The 25919-nt window shown below is 36.8% G+C and overlaps 1 protein-coding gene across 1 annotated transcript; it reads right to left on the bottom strand.

Moving 5' to 3' along the window:
* Window positions 1-833: 833 nt before the first annotated feature.
* On the bottom strand, window positions 834-2822 carry LOC107773004 (uncharacterized). The gene is made up of 3 exons (XM_075229569.1): window positions 2665-2822; window positions 2412-2528; window positions 834-1159 (listed from the first exon to the last, which is right to left on the bottom strand). Exons 1-3 carry the CDS (start codon window positions 2819-2821, stop codon window positions 999-1001), a joined length of 435 nt encoding a protein of 144 aa, XP_075085670.1. The 5' UTR covers window position 2822; the 3' UTR covers window positions 834-998.
* Window positions 2823-25919: the final 23097 nt, after the last annotated feature.

Raw genomic sequence — 25919 nt, 5'->3', positions numbered from 1 at the left:
TAGCATATGTCCTATCTTTTATTGTCTAACATGCTCTTATATACCTTAATTGACGTTGTTGCTATTACACTTGGCACATCTCTTGTTACCTATTTTTCTATCTTACATGCTATCATCCTTCGTTATCTTAATTGCTATATCTCTCGTTATTTTTTCTCGTCATATAACTGTACAGGTTTGTATAGTGGGTGTCTTATCTTAACCTCGTTACTATATCGTCAGGGTTAGGATCGATACTTATAGAGTTCATTGGGTCAGTTGTATTCATACTACACTTCTACAATTCTCGTGCAGATTTAGTGTTGGACCATGTGGAGTGCAAAGGGCTGACTAGCTTACTTGGTTATAGAGACTCGAGATAGTGTTGCACTCTCATTCGCAGGCCTTGATGTCATCCTTCTTTTAGACTCTCTACTATTTATTCGTATCAAAACTATGTATTATATATTTCAATCATTGTATTTAGTAATTTTGTAGAATCTCATATGCCCAATGACTCCAATTTTGAGAGGTGTTAGACGGTTGTTGGTTTTAGTCGTGTTATACATTACTGAGTTTTATCCTTTATTTATTATTCATGTTGTTTTATGCCCAATATTTATTCCCTTATTTCTGTTTAATATTGGCTTGCCTAGAAACCAATATCAGGCGCCATCACGGCCCATTAGTTAGGATTTGGGTCGTCACATATATGAAGTTCAGGGGGTCAATAGGAATAAACCATGGTTAAGGTGTCCAAGTAGAACTTAGTGTTAAGTTTATGAGGTTGTCTATGTATTTTACCTTATTTTGTATAAATTTCAAATACACCAAAGAGAATATACAACAATCCATAAAAAAATAACTCAAAATTAGGAGAAATATTTATAAATACAATACCACTTCACAGGTTCCAAAAGTTGATATCTACGTGATCATAATGATTGTTTGCGACATCAACTTCGGTACAAATCTTATTTTAATATTTAGGTACCTCAGCCTAAATTTTATTTTAATAATTATGCATCACAGAAGCCAGGGCTGCTGCCAAGATTACAAGGATAGACATTAGGGTGACACTTGGGGCCACATTTTGCACCAATACAGTCGTCGTCGGTCTTACAACACCTAGTGTACAAACAAAATCCAAGTTTTCTCGGACGACTAAAATAGAATGGTCCTGCAAACGAAAAATAAATCTCATTATACTCGTACATTTATCAAAGCTATCACTAATTTTCAAAAAATGAAGATTAATGTCAACTCATTTATATTTGTGATAATTCTATTGTAGTTAATTATCGGGACTTAATGTCAACTCATTTAATAGTATGATTTAAAACATCAAATTCCTTTAATCTTCACTTATCCAAGATCCACATCGTATGCTATATTTAGTAGGCGTTGGACATGCATTCCAATTTTTTTTTGGAATTTGGAATTTCACTAAAATTTCAATTGAAAATGAAGTTGTGTTTGGTTATAATTTTTACAACGTTTTTGGATGTTTTTTTTTTCAAAACCATAAAATATGATTTATACCCACAACTTATAAAAAATATCAAAACCACCCCAATTTGATTATCCTACTTGAAATAAACAATCAAAATGCTATTGTTTAACTGTTATCATATTCTGCTTTACTGCAATACACATAAGATGCAAAATCAATATCACATTTTCTAATTCTACTAATACACAGAGAAGGAATTTAAGCCAAAAATAACATAAATATGAACAGCTATTGGGGTTATTTTATAAATTTTAAAAATATAGAGTAAAATTGTTACACTAAAAACTAGCAAATTCCCATTTTCAATTAAAAAAACTGGTCAGAACCAATTTTTCAAATTTGAAAATGGATTTTCAAATGAAATTAGAAAATTTGGTAAGAATGGGATAACCAAACATTGTTTTCAAAAAAAAATTTGGAAAAAAGGAAAAATTTTGTATGTCCAAACGGGATCTTAGAAATTTCACTTAAAGAACGTGATACTAACTCAAGAAGCAAAAAGATTAAATTATTTGCACACACTAAACTTCGAGAGCTTTAAACTGAATGTTTATCCCAATATACTTCATATATACCGTTAAAAATGTGCCAATTATCAATTTTTATACGTCCTATAACTAAATAATATTTATGTTTTTTTGACACATTAAATAATTACTGCAAATTGATGGTTAGACTCAGAGGTGGATTCAGGATTTGAGGCTTATGTGTTTCTACCGTAATTTCAAATTTATATGTAATAATAATTGGGTTCACAGTTACATATTTAAAAATATTTAGTAAATTTTTTAATATAAATACAGAATCTACGCAAGAGTTACTGGGTTCTCGGGAACCCGTACTCAATGCTCTATGTCCGCCAGGATGGAGTAAAAACTAATCAATTAGAACTATAACTTTATATGATCCATTAACATACCATCGCGAGTCGCAACAACTTGGATCAGTTCTTCTGCATCAAAATCTTTTGATAACGAAAGTTGTAAAACATTCAACTCAGTTGACTTGATCTCCTCATTCGCCATAAGTTGAAAAGCTGCCAAATTGGTCATAAAGTTAGTGTTGATTTTTTTTTTTATATCTAAATACAATCTATTTTATAGTCGGCTTTGAGTGAGGGAAAGTAGTGAGAGAAGAATTCGAACATGTAAATATAATAAAGTTGTACTAACCAGATACATAAAGCAAGAAGGCTAGAACAATACAAAATTTCGTTGGAGAACTCTTGCCATCCATTATTGTCAATGAAGAAAAACTACGATTGTGAAAAAGAAGTTGCTGACAACTGTATTGCCTCCCTGATAAATTTATAGGGAGAGCAACAAGCATTTTTTTCCTTGTTTAATAATAGGGGTAGTTAATTGAGTCAGATAAAAATGATATCTGTTTTACTAAATACAAATTATTGATTATGATTAAACAAGATGAAAGTGACATTCCACCAAACATAAACAAATTAATAGTTTCAACAAAATTAAATGAAAAATAACGTTCTTACTACCAAATACAAATAATATGCCGTTGCTTTTAAAAATACGTTCTTACTACCAAATACAAAATTAGATGCCATTGCTTTTAAAAAATTGCAAGAAAATTTTATTAATACAAGATGATGGTTATAGAAAGTAAGAAAGACCATTATACTTAGAAGATTCTCTTACTAAAATGCAAAGAAGTACTAAAAAATAAATACTTTTACTATATATTAAAAGTCTAGAAAGTAAGAAAATATATTACAATAAAAAGACAAACTCATCCCTCTCACGGTCTTACCATGTAAATCTATACTTGAAATATGAGAAAATTTTGAATTTAAAATTTTGAGATAGATCAGTTTTAGAAAGTATCTTATCTCATAATATTTTAACATTCGTACCTTCTAAATACAAATTATTGATTTTGATTGAGCGAAAGTGACATTCCAACCACCATATACAAATTATTGATTTTGATAAAATTATATGACAAATGACATTCCCACTACTACATACGAATAATAGGTATCTTATCTCCTCTACAACTTTTCACATGTTACACTTTTTATTTTATCTACATCGTCATAATGTGAATAATTTCTTTATTAACGTGTTATTGCTTTTAAAAATGACAAGAAAAAATTTATTAATACAAGATGATAGTTATAGAAAGTAAGAAAGATAATTATACTTAAAGGGTCCTCTTACTAATGTAAAGCAGCACGTAGTTTTAATATCTATTAATAGTCTAGATAATAAGAAAGTATATTACAATGAAAAGACCAACTCATCTGTGACGACTCAACCTATCGTTTTGAGCTCTGTCATTTTAGTCAGTGATTCGAGATTTTGAGTAGCTTCATATGATGTATTTATGACTTGCACATATGGTTGGTTTTAATTTTTGAGAAGCTCGGGATTGATTCGGAAGAGTATTTCTCAATTTGGAAACTTAAAGTTAGAAAAGTTAATCAAGGTTAAACTTTTAAGTAAACGACCTCGAAATCGAGATGTGATACTTTCAATAGGTTCGTATGGTGATTTTTGACTTGGGCATATGTTCGAATTTTGATTTGCAGGTCCTTAGAAAGTTTTAGCTCTATTTGTCGAAAGTTGACAATTTAAAGAATTGGAGGGTTTATAAGTTCGACCGGAAATTGACTTTTGTGTTATCTGACTCCTATGGTACTTTTGAGACATTGGATATGTTCATTTGGTTGATTGGAACTATGTGCAAATTTTGTTTGTGATCCGGAATGTTTAAGTATAGTTCGTACGCGTTCGGCGAAGTTAGAATATTTGAAAGTTAAGAGAATAGTTTGATCTTCGATTCTTGGTGTTGATGTTATTTTTGGTGGTTTGAGCCTTTGGATAAGTTTGATTAATGTATTTGTACTTGGTGGTCCCATTGTACTTGAGTATTTTTTGGGTCATTGGTTGAGAGATTAGTTAATTTAAAGATTTGAAGTTTGACCACGGTCAACATCGGGTCAAGACAATATTTTTTCGGCAGTGCAAGAAAGTTCGTAGATTATTTTATCATTGAAATGCTTATATAGTTTGTGTCCGGAAGGTTCTGGATAAGTTTTCGGGTGCTAAACTAAGATTTTTGTCACGACCCCAATTTTTCACCTTAGGATCTCGTTATGGCACCTAGTCTCTAAGGCTAGGAAGCTTAAAATGAATAGAGAAATAGCGGAAATAATAATTAAACTTCAAACTTAAACCATCTAAACTATCATAATAGAACTCAATAATACACCCGACAATAACTCCCAAAAATCAGATGGAACTGAGTCAAAAGCTCTATAAAAAAGTACTAATAGTCTCGTAATACAAGACTGCTTTGGAACAAGAATAAACAGTAGAGTGTCTAAAAATAAAAGGTGATTCTGAGGCTTGAGGACGTCGAGGAGGTATACCTTGAAGTATCCTAATGTAGATATGTTCCCTTGTTTATTGCTTATTCTATGTTCACTCGTGGTTACGTGACTTGCCGGGGTGGTTGGTTTGGTTCCAGAGATGTTTCTGAGTGAATTGGGACGCTTAGTCCCAAGGTTGGAAGCTTATGTTGAAAGAGTTGACTGATTGTTGACTTGTGTGTAAACGACTCTGGAATGGAGTTTTGATGGTTCCGATAACTTCGTATGGCGATATTGACTTAGGATGTAATGATCCGACTGGTCGTTTTGTATAATTTCACCCTGTTTCACTTTTTGATGCTTCATACATGTGTACTTTAGGTTTTTTGACTTACGGGGTTGATTGGTTTCGTTTAGGGAAGGTTTTAGGTTGATTTAGACCCTTTGACCTTTGTCATAGAAGCATAAGTTATTTATGTTGACCAATGATTGACTTTTGTGAAAACGACCCAGGAATAGTATTTGGATGGCTCCGATAGTTTCGTATCGTGATTTTGGACTTGGGCGTATGCCCGGAATCGAATTCGGAAGTCCGTAGGTTTATTTGTGTTGTTTTGGCGAAAATTGGCAATTTGAAGTTAGATGTTTGACCGTAGGTTGACTTTTGGCTATCGGGTACGGAATGTGATTTTGAGACTTGGAATAGGTCCATTATGTTATTTAGAACTTTTCTGCAAAATTTGATATCATTAGGAGTTGAATTGATAGCATTCGAAGGCTTAGTTGCAATTCTAGAAGTTCTTGAAATTTACTTTGAAATTCCTGTGTTTTGGTGTTCGATTCGTAGTTCTATATATTATTTTTGTATTATGATTGCGCGAGTAGGTACGTATAATATTTTTTTACTTGTGTGGATATTTGGTTTGGAGCCCCGAAGTCTCAGATGAGTTTCGGACATGCTTCAGATAGTTTTAGACTGAAAAACAGAATTTGGTGTACTGGTGCGTCTGGTGTCACAATTGCGACCTTAGCGGGGGATCACATATATCACAATTGCGAAGGTGACTTAGGGTTGGGCTAGGCTCGCATTTGCGACAACTTTGTCTCTTTTGCGAGGGGAATAGGGTTCACAAATGCAAACCCATCTTCGCATTTGTGAGAAATTCCCTAAGCCCGTCAGTGCCACAATTATGAGCTTTTCTTCGCAACTGCGAGGGTTCGCAATTACGAACCCATGTCGCAATTGCGACAACTGCAACTGAACAAAAGGTTAGAAAAGTCGGAATTTAGTCTCATTTCTCATATTTTAGAACTCAGACTCAGTAGGAGGCATTTTGGAGAGGGAATTTTCATATACAAATATTAGATAAGTGATCATAATCAATTTCCAACTATATTTCATGATTATATCTTAGATTTAACATCAAATTTATGTGAATCAAAGAGGAAAAATTGAAATTTTTCATCAAGTTTTTGAAAAATAAGAATTTGCGTTTCGAGAGTTGATTTGGACTTTGATTTTGAAACTAAGCATATATATGAACTTGTGGGGTTATGGGTAGTCGGAATTAACCCTGCGACCCGGGTTTTGACAGGACGAGCCCGGGATTGACTTTTGTTGACTTTTTGGGAAAAGTGTAAAGATTATAACTTTATCTATTGTAATTGATTTCTATTATATTGGTTGATGATATTAAGTTAATTTTGGTTAGATTTGAGCCCCGTAGAGGCAAATTTTAGGGGAAAAGTCATTTCCTAGGGTTGAGTCGGCCTAGTTGAGGTAAGTATCTTACCTAACCTTGTGTGGAGGAACTACTCCCTATGAATTGGTTTGTTGGTGCTAATTGTACTATGTGAAAGCCATATACGTAAGGTGACGAGTCGGTACACGGGCTTTATTTGGTATTTGACCGGTTTAGGCTATTTAGACTCTTATTATGCTTTTAATTGAATTGTCTTAACATGTTATATCTTTTATTGTTAATCCACCATGTCATATGCCAATCTACCCTTACATGCTTTATTAGACACTATTAACACTTGTTTCACCTCTTACTTGCTAATTTGCTCTTATATGCTTTAGCTGAAGTTATTGTCTTCCTTGTATTTTGTTACATCTTTAAATTGTTGAATTACTTGTAGTTGAAGTTGTTATCTCATGAAATATCTTATTGTTGAGTTATTGGTGTTGAAGTTGAGAAATTCGTTACCACATTGAAGTGAAGTTGTTAATTGTTTAGATATCTTTCTTGTTGAGTTATTCACTTTTATTTTGTTATTGGTGAGATTCTTGTACACATTGTGGTTGAGCCATAGGCTTTTTGTTGTGCAAACATTGATATTGTTCATTATTCTGGCACGTTGTGGCATATGGGCACTTGTGGTACGAGTTGTGATTACATTGTGATATTAATATGCATGCGGTGGTATAAGGCTTGGGGTTGATACACATGCGATGAGATAAGATAGGTTTGATACGCGTGTTGCTAGTAGGGAAAATACTTGAAACCACGCGGTGTGATAAGGTGGATTAAAATGCGGGTAGCTATTTTGGGAAAAATAATTTTTAAAAAAACAACTAAATATAAGGCTCCCGCGGTGATATAAGGAAAGATTGTGATTGAAATTATGAAAAGTGAATGCGAGGCGGTACCTTAGTTGTGATTATTGCTGTGCATTTCATATTGAAATGAGTTATTGGTTGAATAGTTCTTGTATCATTATTTCTTCCTTGTCTTATCAGTTTTGTTTGTATTTGACTATTGTAGTTCGCATTATTTTCTCCCTTCTTATTACCTTTAGGCTTACAATTCTGTCTTTAGTCTACATTATTAACATGTTTCGTTATCCTTTATTTCTCTGTTTCCCATTACATCTTGTCATTACATTTTTGCTATGTTATTCATGTCTTAGTAGGTGTCTTGATCTGTCCTCGACACTACTCTACATAGGTTAGGCTTGATACTTACTAGGTACCATTGTGCGTACTCATACTACGCTTCTGCATTTTTGTGCATATCCAGGTATATCTGCCCAGCTATTTCAGGTACATCTGCCCAGCTATTCTAGAGCCTTCAAGGTATACATGCTCGAAGTCCGCAGGCCTCGGAGTCACCTTCCGTTATCTTCTCAGTATTGTTATTTCTTTTATTAGACATTGTTGTAGTAGGTGTTTTGTAACATTCTGTAGAGTTTATGACTAAGTCTCACCAGGTTTTGGGAGCACTGTAGTTGTGATTCAATTTATAGTTTAGGAAAGTTTTCACAAATTTTCTCAATTTCTCCAACTCAAAACACTAATTAAATGATGTAATCTATGATGGAATCATGAATAATAATCAAATCCGAATCAAAAATACTTACCCCGATCCAATCCTTGAAAATCCTCTCTAAAATCGCCCATAACCGAGCTCTCTAACTCAATAGATGAAAAATGGAACAAAACCCTCTATCTCCACTATTTCTGCCTAGCTATTCCGCACGTGTGACCTCCCCGTCGCATCTGCGACTCTGCTTCTGCGGTTACACATCTGCACCTATGGATTCCACTTAGGTACCCGACCAAGCTCACCTGCGGGACCACTTTTGCGATCCTCACTTCGCTGCTGCGAGTCTGCTTCTGCGGAGAGTCCACTACACCTGCGGTCCCTCGCCAAAAATCCAAATTCCGCATCTGCGAAACCATTCCCTTTTCTACAGTTGCGCATCTGCGCGTCTTCATCCACACCTGCAGAACCTATGCACCAGGACAAATCTCATTTATGCGGCTTAGAGGCCACTTCTTCGATGCCACACCTGCGGCCCAAAGTGCGCAAGTGCGATTGCACATGAACTCAGCAGGCCTCCAAAATCCATCAAGTCTCCAATGAGTCTGAACTCAACCAAAATCACACCCGGGGTCCCCGGGACCTCGTTCAAACATACATGCATGTCTCAAATGACACAACAGACCTATACCAACTCCTGGAATCACAATCCAAGCAAGATATAAATAAAGTCAATCCTCGCCAAACCTATCAACCTTCCAAACATTCAGCTTTCCAATTTTTGCCAAAAAGCCCCTAACCAACCTACGGACCTCCAAATCCATATTCGGGCATACGCCTAAGTCCGAAATCACCAAACGAAGCTATCAAAATCTCATTTCGGAGTCGTCTACACAAAATTCAAACTTTCGGTCAACTCTTTCAACTTAAGCTTCCAACTTTGGAACTAAGTCTCCCAAATCACTCCAAAACTCACCCGAAACCAAACCACTCACCCTTAAGATTCATCTTCCTTGCCTTCCCTATCCGTGATTCTCTCCTTTCCTCTCTCATCATCAGAAATTCAAATCCCCTAAATCTGAACCCTAACCCTAGAGATGAAACCTCAAATCGTCATTGACCTTTCAAATCCATGGCATGCATGGTTAGACCAAAAAGGTGGAACTTTAACTTACTAGATTTCTTCCTTCGTCTTTTCAAATCGAAGTAAGCCCAAGATGCTAGTTGGCTTCATCATTGATATTCGACACACAGAGGTCAAATGCAATGACCTTTGGGTCTTAGGGTTCTGACCGGCGGTCTCTTACGCTTCAACGGTCGGTCTCTCACGTCTTTTTTCTCAGATAAATATTATATTGACCCGGCCTGTCGTTTTGAGAGTATTAGTGATGATCCCCTATTTATTTCTCCCTCTATTTCATTTTGTCGTTACGTGACTTGCCAAGGTGCTCGGTGTCGGGTCCGGGAGAGTTTCGGAGTAGAATAGGACACATAGTCCCTAAGTATGAAGTTTGAGTTGTAAGAGTTATCCGTAGTTCGAATTGTGCGAAGATAACTCCGAAATAAAGTTTTGATGATTCCAATAACTTCGTATGGTGATTTTGGTCTTAGGAGCGTGTTCGGATGTTGATTTGGAGGTTCGTAGGTCATTTCGGCGTTACTTGGCGAAAGTTGGAAAGTCGGATAATTTTTGGAAAGTTTTACTGGGAGTGAACTTTTGATATCGGGGTCGGATACTGATTCCGGAAGTGGGAGTAAATCCGTAATGTTAATTATGACTTGTGCGCAAAATTTGAGGTCAATCAGACTTGATTTGATAAATTTCGACACCGGATGTAGAAGTTAGAAGTTCTAAAGTTCTTTATGCTTGAACCGATGCACAATTCATGTTTTTATCATTGTTTGATGTGTTTTTTGGCCTCGAGTAGGTACATTATGTGTTTTAGGACTTGTTGGTATATTCGGATGGGGTCCCGTAGGCCCCGGGTGTGATTCGGATTGGAACTGGAACAATACCTGCGGAGGATTGGCCGCAGGTGCAGTCTCACAAAAGTGAGCTCTTGGTCACATAAGCGAGTTTGGTCATGCCCAGCAGTGGTCGCAGAAGCGGAAAATATTCTGTAGAAGCGCCTTCACTTCTGCTATGGCAAGGGGCCCAGAAGCGCCAATGGTCGTAGGTGCGATCCTAGTTCTGCAGATGTGGGCCCTTATCCGCAAAGGCGAAAGCCCTGGACTTGAGTGTTTTCCCCACCTGCGATTGTTTTTCCACATGTGCAGCTTCGCAGAAGCGATTCTTGGGCCGCAGATGCGGTTTGACTGGGCAGAAATAGGGAAAAGTCTAGGGTTTGGTTTCATTTTCACGTTGGGACTTTGAGAGCTTAGATTGAGGCGAGATTTTGCGGGATTTTCAGAGGAAACATTTGGGTAAGGATTCTTGACTTATTGTTGATTAATTCCCACTAAGCGATCTTCGATTTCCTCATCTAATTAAAGTTTTGGGTTGAAATATTTGGGGAAAATGTGTAATGTTCTTAGACAAAATTCTTGAGTTTTAAGGGGCCAAATGAGGTCGGATTTGGATAACTCTTGTATGGTTGGACTCGGTATTGAATGGGTGTTCGAATTTTATAATTTTGGTCGGGTTCCGAGATGTGGGCCCAGGTCAACTTTTTGGAGCGATTTTTCAATTCATTGCTAAAGTCGTAGTTTCATTATTTAAATTAGTTTCTTATAATTATATTTATAGTATGTAATTGTTTAGGCTAGATTCAAGCCGATCGGAGTTGAAAAATCAAGGGAAAGGCCTTCTTATTGATTGATTGAGCGAGGCTTGAGGTAAGTGACTTGTCTAACCTTGTGTGGCGAAAATCTCCCTTAGGATTTGGTACGGTTATGGTATTTTCAATATGTGAGGGTCGTGTACGCTAGGTGACAAGTGCGTACTCGGGCTAAATGTTAAAAATCTATTTTTTGCTAATTAGTTCCTTTTTATTCCCTTAATTGAGTTACTTTAGCACGTGTAGTCATCATGTTTAGGCTAATGTCACATGTCTACGTGTCTTATCTCTTAATTGTAATTTGCACAACATGCTTAGTTGAATTACCTGCTTTCGTGATTTCGTATTTATTCTTTAATTATAGGATTACTTGCTGCAATTTCATTGTTCCAATTGTTATGTGTTGATTTCGTGATTTATGGTTGAGATGACTGTTTGGCTGTGTCATGAGGTTTCTGCCATGCGGAGTGTTATTGTTGCATGAGGTTTCTACTATGCAGAGTGTTATTGTGGCACGAGGTTTCTGCCATGCGGATTGTTATTGTGGCACGAGGTTTCTGCAGTGCGGAGTGTTATTGTGGCAAGAGGTTTCTGCCGTGCGGAGTGCTATTATGGCACGAGGTTTCTGCCGTGCAGTTATCATTGTTTGCACGAGTTTTCTACCGTAGTGTTATGAGATATTTACTTTTTGGACTACGAGGTGGTACCTCAGGAGTACTCCTGTTGTTTATCTCTATTTGCTGCATTGTTGTTGTCGCAATATTTGTTCCTTTAACTGTAGGATTGTGCTCTCTTACGTGTTGTAATTGTCCTCTTTGATTCCGGGTTGTTGTCTTCCATGAATTTCTATTGTTACACATCTCTGTCATTTCAATACATCATTATATCTTCCGCTTTGTTTTTTCTATTATTTCCAGTAGGGCCCTGACTTGACCTTGCCACTACCCTATCGAGGTTAGGCTTGGCACTTACTGGGTACCGTTGTGGTGTACTCATACTACTCTTCTGCACATCTTTTTGTGCAGATCCAGGTTCGTCCTACCAGACCAGATATCAGTGAGCTAGTCGGAGACTTCAAGGTATATCTGCTAGTGTCCGCAAACCTTGGAGTCCCCCTCTATCCTTATTATGTTGTATGTTGTAACTATTTCGAATCGTAATTTTTATTTATTTCATATGACGAGGTTTGAGTTTCAGCTTTATATTTAGTTATTTAGCATAATTGTTAGGCTTACCTAGTCTTAAAGACTAGGTACCGTCATGACATCCTACGGAGGAAAATTGGGGTCATGACAAAAATCCTTGCCGATTTCCCTTTTGTCTCTTAGATATTTTCACTCGATCTTGCTTGCATCACTTGGTATTCGTCACTCTCCACTACTTAGTTTGAATTTGTGAAACCCTAAGGCTTTAATGGCCCACTATAAATAGGGCTTTCAATTCTCTCACCAACAAGACCTAACAGACCAACAAGCACTACGAAATCCTAATACGAGTACCAAAACTATCAGGATTGCAAAAGCTTTGGCTCTCTCACTCTCTCTCTAATTATTTTCTGGTTTTTTGATTCCGAGTTCTCATTGTTCAAGGCTTGAAGCTTTGGTCCTTACACTGCTGATTTGAACCTTCGTTTGGTCTGCTGCACCAAATGAGGTCAATATACCTCTTCCCCTTCTCTTTTATTATCTTGTTCGAAACTATGAATGCACTGTTGTACTTCTGTTAACTACTTTCGTTTGTAATGGTTGTCACTAGTTTATGACTGTTCGTTCTAGCTCGTAATAATTTGTAACAAATTCATGGATGATTGTTATGCTGTTATGAATCTCGAGTCAGTTTGGTTGAGTTATTATATGACTTTATTTACTATTACCATGAATCGAATAGCATGTATAATTAAGTCCCTTAATATGTTCTTATAACTTTCTATACTTTTCCTGATTTCAGATTTCTCCAATGTCTTGTTGTGATCTTTATGTCTACCATACTAGCCCTGTTATTGTAGTATGTTATTGTGTGCTTGAAGTTGTTATTTGATTATTTTAACTAAGATGGATATGAAATGTTCAAGGTTTAATCCTTCATTGCTTAGTTGAAGTATGTTAAGTTTAATTGTTTAAGGTGTTTTCTTTCTTCACATGAGCATGTGTTAATCTGAAGCAACATCTGAGTCATTACTATGAAAGTCGTGTGTATATATTAATTGATAACCATATCTGTGAACTTCATTATATGAAATATTTTCATTAAAGTAATTAGGTTAATTCTCTAACAAACCCCAGAAATTATTCATGTTTGTATCCTGCCATGACCAAGCTGTCACTTTTGAACTAGGCTAATATAATATCTATTGCATCTGAGTATCAGTTGTTATGTTAGTAAGTCGAATAGGACTCCCTCGTGTCCAAACATTTATATTCAATCTGTACATCTGAGTTAAACCTAATTAGCATGAAGTTTCTCCTGTCTTGAGCATCATTCATCACTCATATTGGTTCTTTTAATCTAATGGAGTACAATTCCATTTTGGATAAGGATCAGATTGCTATTATGATGCTGGTGTATTAGTCATGATATTTGAGTCCACTCTCATCCCCTTATGCATCTCTATGATTCTATTGATTGTTTGATTAAACTGATAACTGATACGTAAGTACATACACTGATGTTAATGTAATTTCATATTGCACGATTATGAAATTATCTCATACTGAGACTAAGTTTTCCCTTTATACGTGAAGTATAATCCTAAATGCATTTAGCATACTCCCTTTATTTGATAATATCTTTAGTTTCTCTTGAACTTCACATATGATGGCCTCATTAGTAGCTCTTCCATGGCCTAATCTCTGCCCAGTCTCTTTTGTGTATGCTAGTAACCCTATGATATCCAACATCTCTGTCTGAGTGACCACATGTATGCCTACCTTGTTTTCAAATCTTTAATGCATTCTCTTAAGCATACATGTTTTAACTCTAAAAGGACTTCTGTCACTACTGCTTGAACATGAATGCCTGCTTTCATTCAAATATGATTGATTTGAAGTTATGAATTTCAAAAGATATAGATATGTTTCTTGATGCTGTGAAACTTTGTTAAACACTCTTAAGGATTCTGATTAGATTTGTGAACTTGTTAATATCCTCAGAAGTTCTAATTATGATTTGTGATATGAATATATGTGTTCTGATTGTGATTACTATCCTTAAATTCCGCCAATACTCCTTGAGTGCTTTGTTCAAATTGTTAACCTATGTACACTTAAGGGTCAATGTTTAACCAATCTGTGATTAATATAATTGAGTGTTGTTAATATAAACACACTTATGAGTTATTACACACTAGAACTATATTCTTTCTTCCTTTAGGGTGTTTGGTATCAGGTCTATGGTCCCTTAACAATAGCAGGATAAGTAGGTTTGAAACTCACTTTACTTAAGGAACTGTCTAATGTGTTAATTATCTGCTTAGTTTTGAATATGATTGTAATGGTACATACATAAACTGCCTCTTGCCTCTATGGTATTCTGTTTGGTCTTCATAACTTGGGTATGCTTCTGTGGTAGGGAATGTCATAGTGGTGGGTTTGTATTGAAAGAGCCTCATTGGCATTCAAACCTATAGGGAAGAATTAGTCGTTAGTGATTAAAGGTATTTGGGAGTAGAGTTCAACTCTAGATTGGGCTGCTCTTCCCGGCACAAGCATTGCTCTGGGCCTTGAGACCCTTGGGAACTTTGAAGTGTCGGGGATTTAAAGGGGGCATCGGCCTTGAGTAGAATTCTCTCCTTAGCCGATAATGCATTGACACTTGTTACTCTCTCTTTGGGTTTGGTATTTAATGACAACGAAAGGTGTTCAATGTGGATCATTTACTATGCATAACCTCCACATTAGTCTGAGTTTTCTTAGTATTTAAATAATGTCAGTAATATTTTCTTTTAGTCTTTGCTTGTGAATTTCATATATATATATATATATATATATATATATATATATATATATATATATATATATATATATATATATAGTATTGTTATTCTAATGACCTTCCCTTTTTATTTGGACATCAAACATAATATTTTGGTATATTCTATCTTTACATATGCACAACTCTGTTTAAACTTTAAGGTCCTTGCATGCGATGATCTCACATACCTCACAGTATTTCTAACACATGTGACAGAAGGATCAATTTCTTTCAAAGCATCTTGCACAATTAGATTAAGTATATGAGCCATGCATCTCACATGAAGATGCTTACCACTCATCATATTAGTTTTTCACATACCTAACGTTTTAGACAATTCTTTGACTGTGACTTCATTTGAAGAAGCATTGTCCACGGGAATAGTGAACAACTTGTCTAATTTCTATTCAAGCAAATAATTACTGATAGCTTTAGTCATCTCTTCACCCTTATGACTAGTGATAGGGTAAAAATTTAGTATTCTTTTATGTAACTTCCAATCCTTATCAATAAAGTGGGCTGTCAAACACATATAATATATTCTTTGCAATGAAGTCCACGTGTCTATTGTGAGGCAAATATTTGGTTGTGCTTCTCTAAAAGTCCTTAGATTTTGCTTCAATTCACTATAAACTTCATAACAATCCCTTGTTATTGTTCTACGAGAAGGAAGACGAAATAGTGGTTGAGCTATTCTTATAAACTTCATAAAGCCTTCCTTTTCTACAAAGCTAAATGGTAGTTCATAAATAACTATCATCTCAATTAAAGCCCTCCTAACCACTTCTTGATCAAATTTCCAAAGCGATCCTCCATCCTTTTGGCAAGGTTGAAAGTTTATCCTTGTTTGAGTATTATCTTTATCAATATTAGGTGGGTATTCTTTGCATCTATTCAAATGATTTCTCAATCATGATGTTCCATTCCTAGATGAATCGGTAGCATAAGCTTGCTTACAATGTCTACACCTTGCTTTACCGACCCCATTTTCCTCAAATTTATCAAAATATTTTCAAACTTCGGATCTACATTCTATAAATTTTATTTTCCAAGAATCTTGAGTATAAATTGTGTTGGCATTGCTATCTTCAGTAATATGTAAGCTTTCAGTTGAACCAGCATCACTTACTCTACTTTCATCTGCCAACTATACAAAATTAAACAGATACAAAGCCTAAAGCTAATGTTATGAAAATAAGATGTGTAGATGAAAATGAGAGACAAAAGTATGATTTCACCTACGTTATGCATCAATTGAATAAGCACATTTCAACAAGCCTAAAACTCACATCTTTTAACTAGCAAAACCCCCAAAAATAATGATTCTTTAAATGCTCAAAAATTGATTATTGTCAGCATAAGAAACTAAATGAAATATAACAAGTTGAAACTAATATAAAACCTGAAGATTGATGAATGAAGAAGTTATGAACCTATTGAAGACTTGAAGATTAAAGAATGAAGGTCAACAATGAGAAAACAAGCAGTCGTCGAGGAGAGGAGTCGCCATCACCGAGGTCGTGAAGTTGTCGTCACCGTCTTTTCTATTGTAGTCATGAATTACAGCAGTTGCCAAGCAGTGTTGCAATTTTGAGAGAAATTTAGGGTTAGAAAATAGAAAAGGGAAAAAGGGTAAGCAGAAGCTATTGTCGTAACTAAGTCTCTAAGCCTAAGGGACTAAGGCCTAAGGGATTAGGGAATTAGAGGACTTCGGGGTGTTGGGTTTAGGCTTATTGGGATGGAAAATAAAAATAGAGGTGGGATTGGACTTAAAATATTTTGGTATTTCGATATACCAAAATATCAAAAACTAAATATCGAGTACCGTACAAAAATACTGAAATACCGAAATATCTGTACCGAAGAATACTGAAATACCAAAATACAAAATTAATTAGGTTGGAAATTCAGTTTTTCAAATTTTATGCCCACCCCTAATGAGATGTGTTCACTATGTTATGGAGATGGGCTAGTCTGTAGGACTTGAGTCCAGGTTAAGATCGCAGTTTGGGCTCGGTGGTTTCAGTAGTATGAGTATGTGCTTCTGCACTTATATGTCTTGTAGTGTACTTATGAGTGGGATTGATGGCTCAGTGAGCAGTTGGATAGCTATATGATGAGTATTATGTGACTGTGGAATAATGGTTTGGATGTGAGGAGAAGAATTTTGTTTGGGATGCGAAAGGACTATGGATGCTTGAATTCTATCTTAATGTGTTGTATAGTCTTGAGTTATAAGTGTGTTAAGGACCTTTCGGTTGCTCATTTGTGGAATGAAGTATATTGTTATTTCTTGTTGACGAGTTTGGACTCGGGAAGATTAAGTGATTGCATAGTGCTTATGACTATAATAGGGTCATAGAGAGATGCCAGTTTTGAGGCTAAGAAGGTGGGTTATCTCCTGCGGGGTGGACTACGGATGTGTGATCCTTATGATGTTTCTATGGGGAGTTTTCTTCTATCAATGGGTTATATGTGTTGCAATTTTATCTTGGATTGCTTGAGGATGAATGTGTGCTTAGCAGATGATTTGAGGTATTTCATGATTGGTTCTATATGAACTTATGAAGTGTTTAGTTGAATTACAGTGCGAGATCATGGCGGTTATGGAGTAAGGGTATCTTTGGTTACCGGATGTTATGTTTTGTGGCTATGAGCAAAGTGGGGGAGTCTACTATCGACGGCTAGATTGCATGGTTATGTGTTATATTAGTTTTTGTTTGAAGCTTATTTGTGGATCAGTTATGATTTGAAAGGGTCTGACTTCGAGGTTAGTGCGAGCAAGAAAATTGTCGGATGCATGATGTATTATATTTCATGGGCATATGAGAATCTTTGAATTATTTAGGTTTGTTAGTGTGGTGGTTATAGTGTGCAAGGATTCACTCGGTTGCATAAAAGATGGGGGGTTACTTCTTTAGGCGTTTGTGTGTTAATGGAGCAAAAGTTGTTCGGCTCGTATTGGCGGTGCATTGGAGATTAGAGAAAAGTGGATGACTCTTGAGAAGGTTCTAATGAGTTCAAGATTCATATGTGGTATTTGAGGATTCTTGGAATTGTATATTGCTAAGATCTGAGATTGCATTGGATGGTGCTGAGATTTGCAGTATTTCTGTATCATTAGTGATTCTACATTTCAGTATCAGAAAGGCAAAATAAACAACTTGAAATTCACAAAAGGTCTCCTCAAAGTGCAGTCTAGTTGCGGTACATTGGTTGATTAAGAGGGAATACAGTGGCTTATGGGCCTTAAGAGGACGTGGTTTCATGCTAGGATCGCTTGTGGTGAGCTTTGGGATAAGGATTGTAGTGTACTGGCAAGGAGAAGTGTTAACTTGAAGGCAAGTTGAGAGGGACTCAAAGAAATAGGTCATCTTGGTAGTAGTTTGATTAGCAAGGTAATAGAAGTGATCGGTTCCTTTGTTGGCGAACTCTACAAATGATTTATGGCAATACTCTTGGGCTTGGCAACCTGTGTGACTTGGTTGAGTTAGAGGAATTTTGTTATGATGGCTTGATTTTGTGCTAATGAAATTCAAAGAGTTCTCGATGATTTTGACCATGGCTTGGAACGGATATTTTTAACAAGCATGGGGAGTATGTTGTGTGTTGTGATTTTCTCTTGGATGGGGGTCAAGCGGAAGGTTTATGGCTGACGGAATGTGTATCCTACTTGTGATTTAGGGTTGATAATGGGGTTCTCATACTTTCATATGATAGTATGATAGATGCGGTGCACCGTGTGGGATTGAGATTTGCATGCACAAGTTTGCATTCAGTTTTGAAGGGGAGGTCATGGGTTCTAGACAATATGGATGGTTTTAGATGTTTAGAAGAATTATGGCACTATCTAGTATCACCTGGGAAGGGTGTACAATTTCGAAGGCGCATGGTGTTTTGACTTGCAAATATTTGATTTGAGTGATGGAGTCTAGTATTCTAGGGATTTGAAGACAAGGAGCTCTCGGAGGTAGATCGTTCTTTGGTTGCGGACTGTGAAGATATGGCCAGAGTTAGACAACTGAAGGTATGTGTTATGGATAGGTTACTGGGGGCTTTTGGATGGCTATTACCTATTCTTGGATGATTGGAGTTGATTTAGGGGTCATTGGTAGGCCTATTGAGAATGTGTGTTCTACATCGGATCGGGTTTATTTACTCAGCACAACTATTGTTGAGGGGTGTGTCAATGGTTAGAGTTGATCTTATTCATGTTCTGATATGTTCCATGAGTTACTCTCCCATGCTACGCTGGGTTGTGAGACTTTTGACTATTTACACACATGATGCAGTTTTGTTTGGGACTTGTGGCGAAATTTGAGCAAGACGGATCTCGGGGTGTTGAGTGGTTGATTGCGCCTTGGTTAAGGTCTTCTTGTTTCGATATATTGTGCTATTAATTTCTCCATGGTTATGGTCATTCACTTCGCGTGTTTGTTGTTGATATGCATATGGTTGTTGATTGTGAGCATCACGGCTCAAGGTATTCCATATGGACCGGTGTTTGGATTGGGCCACCTATCGCAATGGAGTTATTTTGGGATAGGATCCTTTGTGCTTATTTCGTGTGTTTTGTTTCTCCTTTGTGTGATGGGTTCATAGCATTTCGCTTAGTAGTGGTACCAAATTAGCTTGCATGACAGTTCTCTCATTTTATTCTCTTTCCATCATTGGGTACATTCGAGTTGTTGCTTGTTTGGTGCGCGGATTGCACAGTTAGCTTAAGGTGGTGTTGGTGTGGCGTATCGGCCGAGCAGCTTGTACTGAATGATATGAGGTTACTAGACCTAGAATGAGTGTTATCGGATTTGCTTAATGTATGTTTGGAAGAATAATGTCATTAGTCATCTTAGAATTTGGCTATGGTTCTTGACGGGCGAGATAGCTCCACGACTTGTTAATATGATGAATGGTTATGAATTTCTACCTGTTTTTTTTTGGCAGTGTACGAAGGTTCAGAACAAGGTTTTTATTTAAGATGAGGTATGTCGCTGATACCGGGTTTAGTAGTGAGCAGCTATTGTTGTCAGAAGGTATTACTATGAGTACGTGAAAGATTTGGTATATCATGTGATTATATCTTGGAATATGGTTATGGCTTGATATAGCTTTGTCAGACTTATATAGTGCTTGGATGCGAGAATCGGGTCTTATAATGAACACCGGGTGTTGGAGATTGGGTTCTAAGGTTTATGGACTAAGTTTGAAGTAAGGATCTTCAGTTAGGTTATGTTGTCGGGCTTATATGACGTAGGATCACCCATGGGTATGGTGAGTTTATACAGTGATTTGATGGCTTTGGAACGACTCTTGGCACGTTTGAAAACGAACGTATGTTTAAGTGGGGGAGAATGTAATGACCCGACCGGTCATTTTGAGCATTTGCATTTCCATTATGGGGTTTTAGGCCGTCAACATCTTCACATGATGTATTATGATTTGTGTGTATGGCCAATTTTAGTTTTCGAGTGGATCGGGAACGATTTGGAAGAATGATTCTCATTTTTGACGCTTTAAGTTAGAAGAGTTGGCAAAGTTTGACTTTTTTGTAATTGTCTTCAGGTTGGAGTTTTGATGGTTCCGTTAAGTCTGATGGTAATTTTGGACTTGGGTGTATGCCCGGATTATCATTTGGATGATTCTAGAAAGTTTTTGGCTCGATTTAACGAAAGTTGGCAATTTGAAGGTTTAAAATGTTCATAAGTTTGATTAAGAGTTGACTTCAATTTTATCGGATTTGTATTGTTGTTACAGGAGTTGGAATAGGTTCATTATTTCATTTGGAACTTGTGTGCAAAATTTGATGTGATTCCGGGTTCTTTAGGCGTGTTCGGCGTAAGTTTGGAGATTGAAAATTTGAAATAGTTATTTAAGCTTGATTTGAGGTGCAATTCGTGTTTTAGATGTTATTATGTGTGATTTGACACCCCGAGTAGGTCTGTGTTATGTTTTGGGACTTTTTGACATGTTTGGACGGGGTCCCGAGCGTCTCGGGTGAGTTTCGGGGTAGTTTCAGACCATTTTCTGTCATGTTTGCGTTGCTGGTTTTGCTGGTGTCAGCTATGAATCGCGTTCGCGAGAGTATAATCGCGTTCATGTATAAAGGAATTGGACTGAAGGAAATTGTTCTTCGCGTTCGCAGGGGAGGGACCGCATTCGCGAAGGTTGTTTGTTTGGTCCTCTTCGCATCCACGTAAAGTCAGTCACGTTTGTGATGGGGAGCTGGGAGCGGGTAGTGTTGCCTTTGTGTCGTGAGGTCTATATTAAGATCGTGGAGGGTTGGATTAGTTTTGTATCACGACCGTGAGCCTGGGGCCACGAACGCGTAGTGTATTTTCTGGCAATGTTCATTTAGTTCTTCATGATCACGCAGCGGGTCCCGGGGTCGCGAAGGGTACACCTGAAGCAGAGGTATAAGTTTATATTTTCGGACTTAGAGTTTATTTTATCACATTTGGAGTTTGAGAGCTCAGATTTGGGCGATCTTTGAGGGGATTTTCACTACTTGGATTGGAGTAAGTGTTCTTAATTCGGTTTTTGATTATTATTCATGATTCCATCTTTAATTTTGGCATTTGATTGATGAATCTAAAAGAGAAATTGGGAGTTTTTGTCAAAACTTTTCTAAAGTGAATTATTGGGTTTTGAACATCGATTCTTAGTCGGATTTGGATGAAACAAGTATGGTTGGACGCGTATTCGAATGGGTTGTTAGAATTTGTGTGTTTTTTCGGGGTTCGAGGTGATGGACCAGGTTGATATTTTGGTTGGTTTTGAGTATTTGTGTCACGCCCCGACCTCGAGGAGCGCGACTGGCGCTTAACCGAGATACCCCGGTCAGCAAGCCTGCACAATGGCATCTACCCAATTCACCCATTAATAAAGAGGAGATATGTTTCATTAATTAGACAGTAAGAGGTCATGTGAATAACACCAGTTCATTTCCATTAGTTACATCATTAAGAAGTCTCCAAAATAGTACAGTACACTATACGTTCGTAGTTGAAGTGGAACATGTGATACAATTACAACAATTTTAGTTTACTTTCCCAAAACAAGATACATCCCACACTATGTCTACGGAGCATCTAAAAGAAACAAAAGAGTGCTACGACAGTGCCAGCAACAAGGCCCTAGCTATACCTCAAAATGCTATGTACAAACGACAAGAGATACAGGACCCCGAAACGAAGTGGGACACACCAGTTTAGCTGAGGAGAGGGTGTGTTGCTATCACTGATCAATACAACCTGTTATAGAATCACCTGCATCCATTAAAGATGCAGCCCCTGGTAAAAAGGGATGTTAGTACATATGGAATAGTACTAGTATGTAAAATTAAACACCCTCTAAATAGAACGAGTAACAGAAAACGGAGAAGGAAACATGAAATCAATAAGAGACTCAAATATTATCAAGGTGTCAAGTTAGGGGAAAAGTAAATTTCAAGTAAGTTTTAATCTTTTTAAGTTGGGAGATCCTTAGCACCGATACACCACCGTGTTTTTAGCACGGAGTCCGATCTCATTCCGATTGGATAAGCCATCTCACCCTGAGACATCCACTCACAATACCACCATGTGCGCGACATAGCGTCCGATCTCTTCCCGATCGGCTAAGCCATCTCACCACAATGTCGTGTGGATCGACAACACATCACATCTCGCTAGCAATAATCCCATCCCATTTAAGGGGAAAAATCTCAACACATCAATCTCATCCCATATAAGGGGAAACAACCTCATCACATTAACACAGGAATTTACCCCTCTATCACTCTTACACCGGCACGTGTAGTTTCGGGGTTAGGTTATTTTGACCTACCATTCCTCCATGAGTAAATGATACTACCAAAGCATTTATTATTTAAAGGATTTACCACTCATTTCATAAACACACATATAATTCATTTCATTGGAACTAATGGCTATAACACAATATCATCCTTGGCACGTTGGCCGCACATCATATTTCATGCTCTCTTCTTTCACTTTCAAATTTCATAATGGATAATCAACAACAAGGCTTTTCAAATTAAGACTTAAAATATACATGTGATCAAGTAAGGGTGTTAGGCCCATGGAGATTTCTTACATAATTTGGCATAACAGCTTCCATTTGAACTTGCCTTGAAGTCGCAACAGTTTAATACATGACTCATGCTTTGAACATGCCCCCAAAGAATCAACATAATATTATAAGAATATTCGGAACACATTTTGAACATATATATATATATATATATATATATATATATATATATATATATATATATATATATATATATATATATATATATATATATATATATATATATATAAGATGTATATTCGGAATAGCAAGTTTAAAATGAACAACTCAGAACTTACATGAACATCGTGGCATTTAGTTCTAAGAGAGATGTTTAGCCAACATACCTCACCTTGAGCTTCCTTAAATTACTACAATGTTCATAAATCTTAGCCACTTCGATCTATTTGGAAATACAACAAAAATGAACACAAATTAGGAAGGAGTTCATGGTTCCAACTCATTTGAGCATTTTATCAAACACTAGGTAGACATTATGATTTCTAGCTTCTCCTATGGTGGATTTTCTTCACCCCACAACCCAAGGTCTACCCATTTGAGCTCAACTACCTTTCCACAACTCATGATTGTACATGCATGCATATATACACTCTCACACCCAAGAATCACACTCCTCATTAACCATCTTCTACCCCCAATTCAAAATTGAGTCTAGGATATGGAACCTTACCTCTTGGATGAAGAACTTGTGAGTTTCTCCTTGTAAATCTTCCAACTTTTGAGAAAGAAATAGTAAACAATTAGCTTAGGAGCTTTCCCTCTCACTCTATGGCACTTCCTCACTCTTAAATATCAGATTTTTGCTTCAGAAATGGCCATTTACATCTATATATCGAAATAGAGTCGGGTTATAAAAACCTGAAACTGGACCCTCCGAACACAGCTCTACAGTCATAGAATGGACCGCAAAATGGATATGCGATCCACAAAAAGGGCCGCAGAAGTGATGTTACAAATTGGGTTGTTTGGGTCAGGTTTGCAGACCAGTTCTGCGGTCTGCAGACCAGTTCTGCAGTCGCATAATGTGTAAAGCCCCGTAAAATTTCACCAAGGAATATAAAGTTTTGTGGTGCCGAGGTAGGTTGATGTGTACTGACTTTTTGGGTTAAGAATGCACTCGGGAGTTGATGGAAATATTTCGCAGAAGAAGGTGATTTGTGGTCAGTTTCGCGACCGCAGAACCACTCCGCGGGCCGCATACCCATCGCAGAGTTGAGCAGAAAATGGTTGAATTTTAAAGGTCATTTTGCGGTCCATGCTGCGATCGCATATCCATTTCACGGTCCGTATTTTCTCTCGCGGATTTGGCTTGAAGAATTTTGTTGGATGATTCTGCGACCGCATAAGTGGTCTACGGACCGCAAACCTTTCACAGAATGGTCCAGACCAGCCTTGTTCTTCGCATCATTTTCGCGGCCCATTTTCGGGCCGCATATCTGTTATGCAGTCCATTCTGCGATCGCAGACTTGGGTTCGGGGGGTCTATTTTCCTATTTTTTATAACCCGACTCCATTTTGATAAATAGCCTTAGGGTCTCATTTTGAAGCAAATGTCTAATGATTTTAGAGAGAGGTAAGAGTATTGTAGAGAGAGAAGGAGGAAACCTAGCATTCTAATCACTCATTTTTGCACCAATCTTCAAGAATCAAAGAAGCCAATCACTAGACCACCATCTATCCAGGTAAGTTCCTGTCCTATACAACCCATACAAGTTATTTTAGGGTCTAAGTATATTGTGGGATTGGAATTAGGCCATGCATGTGTCAATAGGTTGCAGTATGCGGGGTTAATGAACCATTTTGAGTAGTTCTTGTTAAAATTTGTTGAGGGAGGAAGGGATTACCATTGTAGAACTGTGTAGACTATTTTGCATACTAGGTGTTTGAAAAGATTCCTAAGAGAGTTACACCATGAGAATCCTTCTAATTATTATCCGATTTTATCTATCTTCCTATAGATTGGTATTACTAGAAGTGTTGGGACGTTGTAGTAACTTAAGGAAAGCTCAAACAAGGTGTGTTGGCTAAACTACTCTCTTAGAATTTAATTCCATGATGTTCTCGTAAGTTTCACGTATGGTTGGTTCAAGTTCTTTATTCCCTTCTGTAAACTCGATTGTCCTGAGTAAGCCACTATCGAGAATTATGTATTCAAAATGCATTCCAAATATTCCTATCACATTGTGTTATCCTTCAAGAATGTTTTCAAGAATGATATGTGTATTAAAATGTTATGGCTTGGGTCATGTTTCAAATCAAAGTCCATTATGCTTAACTTGGAAAGAATACTCCATGAGTCTAAAACTCCAATTGCTTATATGTGTACCTAAAGTCTAAATTTGAAATTCCTTATTGTTGATAATCTATAAGGATGCTTGAAAGTGAAAGAAGTGGATTGGAGATATAAAGTGTGGCCAACGTGCCAAGAAATAAAGTTATACTTATGGTCAATGGTGTCGAGGAAATGAAATGATGTGAGGAAGGTTATGAAATAAGTCTTGATTCAGATGTTCCAAACTAACTTCGAAAATAGATTTTCCTAAAAGCTTATGTACCCAAGTCATGCCCAAATATGGTTGTTTTAACTAATGCTATGCTTTGTAAGTATTTCCAATGTGTTTTGATCACTTATATCTTCATGAGTTGAAATTGTGTATTGCCCTTTTAGGGAAAAGTATTTCAAGAATAAATAATGTGTTACTCATTTATGATTTTAACTTGTGCTTCGATTGCCAATCATTTTACTCCATTTCTTGGAAGAAATCCATTGTATTTAAAGTCTTCGTTACTAATAAACCTAAAGTTGTGTTTTTCGGAATATTCTATTTGTTGATATTTATGATGATGATCCATGAAAGTAAAGAATGAAAATATGGAATATGAAATACGGCCAACGTGCCATGGATGAAGAATCATAAGCATGGCCAAGAGAGACAAGGAAATAACGATGTTGTGAATGGTTGAAAGTACTAATGAAGGTATTTATA

Source organism: Nicotiana tabacum, chromosome 14 (assembly GCF_000715075.1).
Source record: "Nicotiana tabacum cultivar K326 chromosome 14, ASM71507v2, whole genome shotgun sequence".
NCBI lineage: Eukaryota > Viridiplantae > Streptophyta > Magnoliopsida > Solanales > Solanaceae > Nicotiana > Nicotiana tabacum.
The sequence above is the reverse complement of the archived record's forward strand: the minus strand, read 5'-3'. Positions and strand labels throughout refer to the sequence as shown.

Bases quoted from the DNA above. Each gene is read 5' to 3' on its own strand.
- LOC107773004 (XM_075229569.1), bottom strand. From the start codon at position 2,821: ATGCTTGTTGCTCTCCCTATAAATTTATCAGGGAGGCAATACAGTTGT. The intron at 2,529-2,664 runs GTTAGTACAACT...CCAATTTGGCAG, and splicing joins CTTCTTGCTTTATGTATCTG to CTTTTCAACTTATGGCGAAT. The intron at 1,160-2,411 runs GTATGTTAATGG...TTTCGTTTGCAG, and splicing joins AGTTGTTGCGACTCGCGATG to GACCATTCTATTTTAGTCGT.